This window comes from Polyodon spathula, chromosome 14 (assembly GCF_017654505.1).
Source record: "Polyodon spathula isolate WHYD16114869_AA chromosome 14, ASM1765450v1, whole genome shotgun sequence".
Lineage (NCBI taxonomy): Eukaryota > Metazoa > Chordata > Actinopteri > Acipenseriformes > Polyodontidae > Polyodon > Polyodon spathula.
In genome coordinates, this window is record NC_054547.1 from 17,066,255 (window position 1) to 17,080,029 (window position 13,775).

At 33.7% G+C, this 13,775-nt stretch overlaps 1 protein-coding gene across 1 annotated transcript in view; it reads right to left on the reverse strand.

Annotated features, from left to right (window-relative positions):
* The window catches only part of LOC121326762 (adhesion G protein-coupled receptor L4-like), a 35,917-nt gene that overhangs the window by 14,581 nt on the left and 7,561 nt on the right, over positions 1–13,775 (reverse strand). Inside the window, exons 3-6 of the mRNA XM_041270234.1 lie at positions 6,672–6,821; positions 5,110–5,259; positions 3,245–3,315; positions 283–462 (exon numbers count right to left, since the gene is read on the reverse strand). Of these exons, the coding sequence (XP_041126168.1) occupies positions 283–462; positions 3,245–3,315; positions 5,110–5,259; positions 6,672–6,821 (551 nt within the window). The remainder of the gene's footprint in view (positions 1–282; positions 463–3,244; positions 3,316–5,109; positions 5,260–6,671; positions 6,822–13,775) is intronic.

Below are 13,775 nucleotides of genomic sequence, written 5' to 3' on the forward strand. Positions count from 1 at the left end.
CAGGCCATTGTTGTTTGTTTTGGTACCATCAGTATTTTATGCTGTTCATGCACTTGTGGTAGGGGTTTTATTTTATTATTTTAAAAAAAAATTGAGGTTAACAGTTTTATTATCAACACAGGTATGCACCTCAACCGTGTAAAATAAAACTGCAAACAGCTATGTTTAGAAGAAATGAGCATTCACCATGTATAATAATAATAATAATAATAATAATAATAATAATAATAATAATAATAATAATAATAATACACTGCAAAACAATAATTACTAAAAGCTTACATTGATGGTAGTATTGGTACGAGCTTCCTTGTCAGTGACAGTGTCATTCATAACACTTAATGACGGCACTGACTGTGATAGGACCGCAACATAGGAAATCATATCAACAGGTGACAGATCCCCTGAAGTCTGTTTCCTTATCTCTTCCAGCAGATAGAGTGGTTCTTTAATGCTGTTGATCTGCAGACATAAAAAAGAAGTCTAAGCAAGTCTAACATGTAATGAATACATGAAGTAAAACAGTTTTCCTGCTGGAGAAGGTTTTCCTCTTATCTTATCTAAAAAGGCATTACAAATAGCAAGCTAGAGAGACTATCAGATTATAAATAATAGTTTTAGCCTGAGCCTATACTCTTGGGAACTGCAATACATTCTGTTGTACCAACATTATCATATTAATGAAATATTATGTACAATATTCTGTAAATAACTATGATAATTGGGAGAACCAATGAAAGTGAGACCATCTGAAGTTTAGTTGTCAAATGATGGCCTTTGTTATTGACAGAGTAAACCAATTATCAATAAATCAATGAAAATTCTCAAATTTGATTCCATATTTGTTTAATTAAAGTAATAGTCAATGGCTTGACTCTACATGTCAAATACATTCTCCTGGCTATCAATATGAAAGATGTCTAGATTAAAGGTTAGGATCAAAGTTTACATAGTATTGCAACTAATTCTCTAGCAAGAGTTTTCAAGCTTAATTGGTCCCATGGTGACAAAGTAAAAGATTGATAAAGCACAATTTTCATATTACAACAATATAAAACAATGCTGTCCTCAGTTTGAAGAGCAGGGAGACAGGGAACGTAATCGGTCTGGAAAACATCTTAATGTTGAGTTTTTGTGTAATACATATAGATAGTATTAAATTATTTAAGACTTTTGGTCGACATGGTATTGATCCTGTTACATGGGAATGGCGAAGACACTAGAATGGCAAAGCTTGTTAGTACACAGTTCTACTGTCCTGTCCTCTATGATTTATATTAGACTTGATGGAATGACCAAGCATTAACAAATGACCTATCAAGGATCAATATTTTCCTTGCAGCTGTAAGTGAATTGTGAATATGTTTCTTCGTGGGCAGTTAATGGGTAAAGACCAATCATACAATATTTTATTTTACCTTTAGGGTGTTATATCATTAAGGTACTTTCTACAAAAGAAATTGGATTTGTAATCAACATATGAATACTGATATCATGTTTCTTTATGTGGACAGACTAGCTAAATGTAAGATATATTTCTGAGTGTCAGTCGCTGGAATAGCCTAACCTGGCAAGGCAATGCCTTAGTAAACAGATGGAAAAACAAAACGGCCTTCGGCTTAAGACATTTAACACCACATGACAGGCCTTACCAGACAGTAAAGTCCTCTTCTTTGAGTTCTACTGCTTAAATAATCATGTATTGAGTAAACATCTACATACACAAGCGACACAACCTATGTCTACTTCAAGCATCATTTCTGCCATTTGAACACTTGATGGAGTTTTTTAAATCTCTACTTTTGTGTGCCTTATTGTCAGTCTAGAGAACGATGCATGACAGCCACGTTTAAAGAACATTCATCACTTGTGCTTCAGTTACCAATAAGATTGCGAATGAGGATTTTGCAGAACATACAATTTAACAACTTTAAGACATTGACATGTTATCAGTTTGTTCTCAGCACTGGCACCCAAGTCTATCATTTATGATGCCTTCGAAGAACTAACATTTTCCGCATCATAGAATCCTTTAAAGAGTAACAGTTTGGTATGTCATGTTAAATATGAATCATATTGATCTCAACAATGTTATCAAAAGACACCAGTTATAGCATACTGGAGTGCTAAATAGTGTCCTAAATGTGCTATACTTTATAATGCTTTTATGTTTTCAAACCTGAACTGTTTAGATAAGGGCCCACATAAATAAAAAAAGAAAATTAAACTATTGAAGGTATACAATTATTTCCAACTAGCTGAAGTACATGGTATTGCCTGGGGAAATTCAATATTTCAATACTTCACGCGTGACAAATTGGGGAACGGTAACCTTATGGTTTCCTATAAGTTACCGATCTTGGGTGTCGCACAATGAGCTTGAACCCCTTTCCCTAAATTTTTTTTTTTTTAAAATTTGTGTTTATTATTTTTTTGGTTTTGTGGGTTTCTTTAATTTGAGATACATGGCTACTGTAGTGCCACGTGGGTCAAAATTTTGGATCCAAACATAGTCCTTGACGTTCCCCTGGATGCAAAATGAAGCCATGCAAAGTTTCACTGGCTCCTGCGGGGTCCGAATGCATAAAGGAACAGATAGACAGACAAACTTTTTCTTTATATATTAAAAAGATAAGCTATAACTCTAACTGCAATACACAAATACAACCAAAAGAGGGCGACAAATGCACATAGCATAATATTTCTGGGCCAAGATAGTATAATGAAGTTTAAGAATGTTTTAGTAAAAGCATGATATGAATTAGCAATATTACTGTATACTTTATACTTACAAGATATGCAGTATACTAGTACAGGCATTGAAAAGAAAAGAAGAACCTCCATTTTCTATTGAAACTTTTATGCTACCCCTAAAGCTTTTGTTTAGCAGAGTTTAGTTCAAAGCATGAAACAAACTCTACATTTTATGCAAATGCAAATAAATAAACAAACACACTATAGCCCAAGTGTGCTTTGTCTACCCTATATTTTTACAGAAATTCAACCATCTTACTCCACACACACATATACATGGTAACATTAATTACTAACTTGTTTACAAATAACAGTAAAATAATTACCTAACAATTACATTGTTACACTGTATTTACTAAATACACATGGGTCAATTTTATCAACTTATACCCTGCCAGGATAGGCCAGGGATGGATTTTATTAGAGAATTGTATCGCACTGAGCAATTACCCTGGATAAAAATATCAGTGATTTATATTGCTTTACCTACCAGCCCAAGTGTTTTGTTAATGGTCTCTGATACACATGTGCTGTTCAAATGGCAGTATTTCTTGGGGTTTTCTGGAAAAAGATAATAAAGGATGGCACTTTTTTTATCGATAGATCTTTTCAACAAATATAAAATACATATCAGAAACAATCTTTTGAAATGCACATCAGAACAATAAGCATATTTTAGATAATACTGTTTTTAGAAAACATGACATACCCTCTTGTCTGTCTTCTACCCGTTGTCCTAAGTCTGTCTCCACTAATTTCAAACTGACTAGGGTGAGGTTTTACTTGGGGCTAGACTTAGCATTCCATATCAATCATTATTACTTGTAATCTAAATAGCTTTCCCTGTCATGATCATGAGATATGGTTCCGTTATCATTTTCAGTCATTTCCACTTTTTCGTTGCAATAGTCGTGGATAGCCCAATTCACAAAGCTTAAACTTGTGACTTTTGTTGGGGGTTTTGCTATCTTTTTCTTTTTCTGATATTCATGAAACTGTCCAAGGCTACATTTGAAAAGCAAGTCTAGAGGCGCTCAAACTGATCAAAACATTCTTTAAATAACTCATGAGTTAAAGGTCTGTGAATAGGGCCCAGGGCGTGCAAGTGTGGTCACTGTTGCAGCCTTTATCTTGGGGAAACTCACTGCTGTGATATTCACTATGTGAGTGATGTGAGGTGCAGTTTTGTGTTTGATATGCTATCTCTATGTTTGAAGACATTCTGCCTCTGTACTGTTGTGTAGCATATATTATTATATTGCTTTGACCCCATAGTCTTGTATCAGCACCTGCTAATATTGCATGTTATATCAATACCTGATAATATCATGTCTGTCACAATTTCTAGTCTGTTCTAGGAATTTATACAAGACATTTATAGATTTTTATAAGCTGGGGATTCAGTGGGCAGTATGTATTATATTGTGCTTGATTAACATTGTTCAGGAGCAGAGAGAGCCCAAGTGCTATGTTTCTTTCCCAGTGTTATGTCACTTCCTTGTTGGGTATAAATTCAATTTTCTCAGTCAGCCAACAGCACTCATGCTGGCCTCAACACCGCCCCTCTCTGCCTTTACAGCTGCCCCTAGGCTTATATATTTGGGGTGCACCAGGAAAGAGGGGGTATACCATATTAATACACTGTTGTCATTATCATGTATTAACAGATCTGTTTATTAAATCAGGTTTTGACAATCTTCAGAACAATAACTAATAACACAGTTATATATGTGTCATAAAGGATGGTACAATTAATATTAGACAATTATTCATAATGTCATTTAACACCCCTGGTTTAATTTAGGGTAATTCATAAACTTACTAGTTCTCTTGGTTTTCAAAATGTAAATACCGTACTTTTCAGTTCCAGACAAAATAACTTCAGATTATTTTTTTAAAGCAATGCTGTTATCTCCCAACTAAGATTTTAGCTCATCTGAATATTACTTACAACTTTACATTGGAATAACGGTATACTATAAAAATGTTACATCAAATGCAAAAAAGGATGGATGTGTGAATCCTTGTGGGATGGCAAATACGAGCAGCGTGAATGCTGATGGATGCATTTGTAATTGGCTGTATTCCAGGTCCATTCCTGCATGTACTCTCATCATTCAAAAAGGCAATTATTAGAAGAGGACGTTTGGGAGTCTAAACCTCCATTTTCTAATTAATGGTAGTTGACCATAATAGATGCAGGGAGACTCCTAATTTCCAGCAAATTTGTGTCAGATGGCATTGCTTTTGGATTAAAGATAACTCACTTGGAGAACATTGTATCACACTATATATCTTCTTCATTATACAGTGAAATTCAACAACAAACATGCTTCCATTTTCTTCTCAACTAACCTGTACACATAGTACCATCTGTTGGGTGAAAGAATAGCTTCCCTGTGGATGGTAGGTAGCCTTTTTTACAAGAGCAGTTAAATGATCCTTTCGTGTTGTAGCACTCTGCAAAGACTCCACAGGGGCCGGACGTCATGCATTCATCAATATCTGCAAACAAAAATGCACAAACATTATATGTTATAGTATTTTTCATATGAGAAATCAGTTTATGGAGGATATTAAAAACATTTTCCACAAACATTTTCAATCTGAGATTCAATTTAAACTATTGCACCACTATCCTTAGCTTTTTTTGTTTTTGAAAGTACCACATAACAAAAACTAGAATAAATATGCAATTCAGTAGTTCGAGACAAAACACCAATCACAAAAGCATTTTTGATTAAACTATTGGTTGAAGAAATGTGGAAATGTGATAGCTGTGGAAGAAATATATGCCTTCTGTAGATACATTAATTTGGCATCAAACCTAACTTGGTTTGAGGACTCACGCTTGGCCGTGAGGACGAGGCAGAGACTTCCCATAAGAGAATAATTTAATTTTAAGAGGTGGAGATGGGGAAAGTGGTGGGTTACAAATGAATCGAAATGTGTACAAGGGGTAAGTGGAGAGGGTATTTATAGTGCTTGCAGGTATAAATTGCAGAACAATTGGTGAGGTGAAGATTGGTGCATGCCCCTCCTTCAGAACTTTAATTAAAAACGTACTTTATTTAATGCAAGCAGTTGCACAAAAGTAAATGAAGCCGTGTTTAGGTGTTTCTGCATTATTGTTATTATTTATTTTATTTTATTTTTTACATACAATTACCCATTTATACAGTTAGGGTTTTTTTTTTTTATTAGTGGAGCAATCTAGGTAAAGTACCTTGCTCAAGGGTACAGCAGCAGTGTGTCCCCCACCTGGGATTGGACCTACGACCCTCTGGTCAAGAGTCCAGAGCCCTAGACCACTACTCTTGTTTTTTTGGTTTTTTTTTTTTGTTGTTTTGTACTGGTGTTATTATCCACCCAAACTTACATTCAAAAAGAAATGTGTGACCTTTATTTCACAAATGCATATCCTAATTGTGTTTCTAAATACAAACTCTATGTATAGATTTCAATACTTTAATTATAATTCACTTAAAGAATTCCTATTTTGTATTTACAGGACTCTCATGGGTGGCCGTATTTAAAGCAAACACATATTGCTAAAAGAAATGCTGAACCAAAATTTATCACATTTTATTTTTATACATATAGCCTTGAAATACCTACATATCCCAAACAGAATTACTATATACAAATAAAGAAAGATAGTAACAGAAGATTGTATCAGTAATTATATTACTGTTAGTGCTAATAAGAGGATGGATTTTAAAACCTTGACTAGCAGTCATATTTCAATTTCCTAATCAATACAAGCTAAGATTAAAGTTTGCACAAATTCAGAAACTTTTTAAGATCATGTTTAAATTAATATGAATATTGATTTATTTAATTAGAATTGCAAATTGTGTGCACCTGCTGCCAAAGTTGCCTTCAGTATGATAAGGATAAAAAAAAGGTTTAATTACCATGACATTGGGTACCATCATTAGGTAAAAAGTCTTTCCTCCCAGTTGATGAGTAACCTGATGTGCATGTACAGAAATAACTCCCAACAGTGTTTGTGCAGTTTGCCAACTCTCCACAGAACTGGGTTGCATTTGTGCATTCATCATCATCTGTTGATACAATAGAGAGTCAGGAAGTAAAGCAAATTGGCTTTTTTTTTTCACATAACCAAAAAAGTAATGACAATTCATATCAATGTATGGTTCAGAGGGGGAGGAGCCGATAATCCTGCCCCTCCAATCTTCAATCAGGTTGCTATTTAAGCCCCTAGTCAAGCACCTAACTTTTTTATGTTTGCACTTTTTGCTCGACCTTCCCTCCCTATCACCACTGCATTTCCCTTGGGGCACAGGGGAAGCTCTCCTCATCTCCTCGAGGGTGGCTATCAGATAGACAGAGGGTGACCCGAAGCAAAATCCATATAAGCCACTCAAGCACAATCACACCTGACATTGCTCTTGTCCAGTGAATATGCTTAATAATGATTAATAATGATCACAACAAATTACTTTCTTGATAGTATCTGGACTGTGAAGTAAAATTCAAATCTTTTTAGGAAAGAATGATCTTTTCATAAAGAACAAAACAAACAATGTCATGATGTTTTTATAAGTCTTTTCTCGTGCTTTGAACCAATTCTTAAGTTTAGAAAAGGAGCAAGTATTTCATGGGAACAGAGGAAATAACAGTGTTTTTAAAACATGCAGACAGGGGGTGTATCAAAAATAGTAACACAACTATTTAAAGTTGAAACTGGAAAATCTCCACTTACGATTGAGAAAAAAAATAGAATACATGAAGTGATTTCATGGGGATCTCTTTTCTGTAGTTTTCCATTTAAAACACGCTTCATAAACTTTAAAACAACTTTTGTCTTTTCAGCATTAACACGAGGGGCTCATCCAAGAGCAGATAATATCTCAAAAAAAGGCAGCGCGTGTGTTTTAAGAATCTGAGAGAATTATGCATATTTCCATTTAGTGGTTTCTTTTACGCAGCATCACATCTGAAAATTCATGAACACTAGAGTGCCACAAAATGGCAGTAAGGTATATTTGTTCAGTTTTTTTTTTAAAGTGAATTTTGAAGCTTGCTGTATAACCAAATGTTCCATATTGCCTGTGTAAGGTTTTATTGCTTACACACACACACACACACACACACACACACACACACACACACACACACACACATATATATAGCTAGAATAATAGATGGGCTTCATTTAGTTACTGGAAAATGATTTAATGTTGTGTTTCTGTGACATCATAAAATGTATAAACTATCACAGAAACCCGAGATGGAATTGTTTTCCTGCAACTCACTGAAGAGGCCCATCTATTATTTTTTTATAATACATGGATACCATTGTGATGCTAATATTAAAGAAGACGAGGGTCAGCAGTACAGTTTGTTTTTTTTAAACGTAGTGTTTCAGTGCTGACAGACGTTATGTGTCGTTATCGATTTCTCCAGTTTCTCTGAGATACAAATGTACCAGCTTAACATCTTTTTTTTTCTTTTTAACATATTCTCATTTTGTTGATCATTAAGGAGCATTTCTGTACTGCGGGTGTTGTCGAGTAATTGAAATGAGACATTTTATATTTGAATTGAAAGTGATGGTTTCGAGGAGTCGAATGGATCAAAGTTCAAGTATACTTTCCTCGAGATGAATTATCACTTTTTGACGTCACTAGTATGGTATTATGCATTTTTATTAGAATGGCTCAGGACGCAAATACAGCCTTCATCCATGAATACATGTGTGTGTGTGTGTGTTTATATATATATATATATATATATATATATATATATATATATATATATATATATATATATATATATATATATATATAGTCAACTCCACTAATTTGCCTACTTGATAATTGCATAAATTGCTTAATTGCATAACATGCAGTTGGTCTTGTTTTCTAGTGCATCATTTTCTATGATTGTATGATACGGTTAAAATACATAATTCACTTAATTGCATGAAGCTGCACGGTCCCAAAGTCCATTGTACTTTGCATTTTAATTTAGATAATTGCATAATGCAAACAATATTCGAGTGTTTAAAAACAAAACAAAACAAAAAAAATTATGTATGACTGTTTCAGCAATAGCAGTAACGTACAGCACATAGCAATGGCATGACAGCGGGAAAAGCCAGCAATAAAGACAAAGAAAATGGCAAAGCGGCTCTGTAAAACTCTTGAGCCCCTGCACACTACGAGCCTTCATGGAGGCAGATGGTTGTCAGTATTATCAGCTCAATTGGCCAAATACTGTGCATACTTCCATAAAAAAAATGTTTGCGCCGTTGTACTCACAGGATCTGTAATAAGGTACTATAGACACCTATTATGTTTAACTGTACTGTGTTACAATAACTTATACCTGCTGTTATATACTGTATATTTCAAGTTGTTTTATTTTTCTTAACTTGTAATAAGTTACTAGTAATAAAATATATAAAAGTAACTTTATCCACATTTTAAAAATGATAAATGGTTCACTTTGGTCCTTAAGGTAGCTGTGGTAAAGTCTATGCTTAAACACAATTTGGACCCTAAAGTCCTCAATAACTATTAAAGTATCTTTTTACCATTTGAGAAATATAGCCAAACTTAGAACAATTATTTCTGTATTTGATGCTGAGAGACTAATGCATGCCTTTGTTTAATCTAGAAACTGATTATTTTAATGCACTTTTTTTCTGGTGTCCCAAAACATGTAGTGTCCCACTTGCAGCTTTTCTGACTAAAACCAGGAAAAGTGAACATGTTACCCCTGTTTTGGCCTCTTTACACTGGCTCCTTGTGTAGTATAGAATTGATTTTAAAATGTTGCTGTTAACTTACAAGGCCCTGAATGGATTAGCACCTAGTTACTGGCAGGAGTTACTGGCCCCACATCTTCCAAACCGCACTCTGAGATCACTGAATAATATGGTTCTTTGTAGGGTCAACAAAAGCAACACAGGAGGTAGGACTTTTTCTTGTAGAGCTCCTAAATTATGGAATGCTCTGCCTTCATTTGTCAGGGAAGCTGGGACCGTTACAAGTCAAGACTTAAAATGCACTTTTATTAAATGGCTTTCTTATCTTAGTGGGTTTTAATGTAACTTTAAAATTGCTACTTTTGTTTTATGTGTATACTGTTATTTAAATCTGTTATTTAAATGATCTGATTGTAGAAGTTGTATGTGTGACATGCTATACATATGTATTGTGATTTGTTCTTTTTTCGGTTATGTACTGTACAGTGCTTTCAATACTTTTGTATGAAAAGCTCTATATAAATGCAATAAATAAATAAATAAACTTACAATAACTTAGTTTATGCCGGTTGTTTTATACATTATTTTACTTTGCATATTGTGCATTGCCAGAGAGTAGTGTTGTTTACAGTGAATGTATAACGTATTTCAAGTTGGTTTATTTTTCTGAACTTGTTCAGTATTTTAAGTTACTTGTAATAAAATATAAGGGAAAAATAAAGTTATGAATCTGATCAGAATGAGTCATATACACATGTGCACGTACTTATAGACCTATTGTCATTGTATCTCACTGTATTCCCCCACTCCTGTTAAGTGCATGCCCTCACATCGGTCCAGAGCCTATGCAATTATGCAGAGTCGAAACAGAAATACCCCGTGTGAACCAATTCAACCACACTTAGTATTTACATAACTGGGTAATGTATTACTAACGTTGTGACCATTGTACAGAACTCACTCATCACAGTGTTGTTGATTTCAGATGATGTGAACACATTTCTCTTCCTCCCTGGTGGGTCATGTGGAAAATGTCTATCCTGCATGGATATCCTCAGCTTCCTCAACTGGGAGGCAAAAGCTTTGCCAGGAAACCTGTAACTTTCCCAAAACTAGAGGCTTCACTTTTGCAGAGAAACTCTTAGAAATTCTAACCGCAAAAAGTTTGTTGGTGGGATCATCCCTTTGGATTAGGTCCACTTATACAGTACCAATAAGTATCCCCGTACTCTAGCCATCACCATGCCACCCTTCTGTTGCTACTACTGACAATGTTACTGCAATACATTTCATGAAAACAACATGAAAACTGGTGTGTGTATATATATATATATATTTATGATAAAACTAAGGTCTAGAAACCTGTTGAAAAACAGTTTTGTGTCAAATCTGCTACCACACATGATATTACTAAAACAGAGTTAAAAAATAAAAATAAAAACTTGCTGTAAATGTATTTAGTCTTTTCTTACTTGTGATTTAATCAGTGACGGATCGGAATATCCTTTAAGTTAGACAATTAAAATATAGCTCTTTGGGTGCCAGGCTTATGCAAATCAAACATTTAACAGTGCATATCTTCAGTTATTTCTGTCTAAAACACTTGGAAGGGTTTCAATTTAAAGATTTTAACTGATGTCAGTATTTTGATCTGCCCATATAAATTGAATAAAACCTGTAAACCCTTTCAGGTCTCTATAGGACCCACCCTTATACAGAACACCACACCACCTGCTACTGAAACCTATGCCAGCAGGTGCAGTATTTCTAGTTTCCCTGAATCCTTAACCCCTTGCAAATATGCAGTTAAAGCTAATAAACGATAAACGATAATATAGTACCACAGGAGTTAAATGTGAAGTAATTGCTTCTTTTTTTATTCCCTTGGCTTACAAAAACAGGAGATCATTTTGAGTTTGAATGTAAGGAATGTCATGCAGGTGACAAGGTAAGAACATTTGACAAACAACTTGTTTTATTATTATTATTTTTAACTTTTTTTTTTGTTGTTGTTTGGCTCAAAGTAGAACTTTCCAAAAGATAAATCAACACAGAAGCTGGCAGCAGATTCTTTCCCCCCTTGTGGTTCTTAAATCTGAAATTTCCTCAGCTGCTCTATTGCCAGGGCTTGGTATCTGTTTATACTGGAGATTTCACAGATGATTCATTCCATATGTTAACTATATTCCCTTTTTCAAAGTACAGCTGTGAAAACATTAATGTTTTCAGTGCCTATATATCAATCCACAACTGGTAACAACCAGACATGTATAATAACTGGAAGCCAATCTCCTCTTATGAATCTCTTTAACCAAACACACCTGCGTAATGAGTCCTGAGACATAGCCCTTCTGAACTACAGATAGATTCTCATCGCAGTGCGACCTAAACTGGGAAAGATTTCAATTCTGCTGAATTTCACAAACTTAAAACTGACTTACCTAATGTGGGGAATACTGTATATCACTTGACATTGTTTTTATACCACTTTAAATGACACACCCATTCAAAAGAAAACAAAAACAAACAAAAAAAGACACTAGTTTTAGTACTAGTTTTGGACATTAGCACAAACGGGGATGAGCATCAATTAAGGTATGTAAACTAAACTAAAATAATTAACTGATTCAGTTTTTTAATACAAATAATCTTTAGTCTATATTGGGCATTACTAAATTGCCAATAGTTTATTTTTTTGCTATGAATAAAATACCTGCTTCCAGCTGACACTTGGCTAGCAGGTTTTCTATACTTCTGTTTTTTCTTTTTCTTTTTCCTTCCACCACTATAGGCATTATAATGTTGTTTTTCTAGCTGATGAGAAGCATAATCATATTTTTTGCCTCCAGCACATGTTAAATAAGGGTCCATTATTTGCAAAACTCACAAAGTTACACAGAAGTTAAAATCCAAATCCCTAAAGTCAAGTTACATTAGCAAAGTCTTCCATGAACAAAACAATCCCCCATTACACTTTTAGATATACTGAACTGTCCACTTCAGTTTTCCAGATCATTAGAGAGGAAATTATTTTTGCACACTTAATAGCCCTATGCTGTTGATTTTATACAAGGTGAAGCATTATGCATGTTTTCAAGACACCTACTATATTGTTTGTCTTAAAGTTAGTTATATTAATATTAATAATGTAGGATTTTTTTTCCTTTACCTTTTTATAAATCTGTTTGATTTGAAAGTCATAAATAATTCCATAAGAATCTCACGGGTCTATTTTTTGCAACTCATTAACATTAATATAGCCACTTGCATGAGTAATGCACCTCATTAATTCATGTTGTCATGTGAGGTGTTGTTTCACGTAAGTTCTAAATGTCATGATAATGAAGCTTTATTTCCTGCATATAATTTCCCTAATGTCTATATTAGAATAAATGAATATATATATATATATATATATATATATATATATATATATATATATATATATATATATATATATATATATATATTTATAATATATATATATATATATATATATATATATATATATATATATATATATATATATATATATATATATATATATATATATATATATATATATATGTGTGTGTGTGTGTGTGTGTGTGTGTGTGTGTGTGTGTGTGTGTGTGTATGTTGTGTTTTACTTAAATGGAAAGTAGCTTCAAAGGTTTTTTGTGTTTTTTAATTTTTACATTCACTTTTTATGCTGTCTTGCTATTTTTTTCTCAGTATAAGATTTTACTAGCCATTATCTGTAGAATCATAATCGCTGTTTTATATACTTCCTTATTTCAAAGAAATCACACAGTGACCTTTTAACTATGTCTACTCTTTATATCATTACTATATATTAGCATGTGCACCCAGCTGTGTTAAATGGGTGAGAACATATCCTTTAGAAGCAAGCATTGCATCACATACTAGGCCAGTCATAAGTAACACATGATGTAACAGGGTTATTGTACTTTAAATATGCAGTTCAACTAAAAACAGAAATCCACCCAGTTCTGTACATGAATATATGCACAATAAAACTATTTATATTACCAGTACCTTGAAATAACTACAAAAACTTCCATGTGGGAGCACTATAGATTATTTTTTATAATAGATGCCACAGCCTAATTATGTTTGTGCCATACTTTGTATACTTTCTTTATCTGTCTTCTGACACAATTTTTAAGAGTCCACTTGCCTGATTGTAAATGCAGCCCGATACAAGCTGCAGAGCTCACCCTATTGTTCGATGTCTGCTTAACCACCATATACCAAGATGCAGAAATACAATAAAGATTAC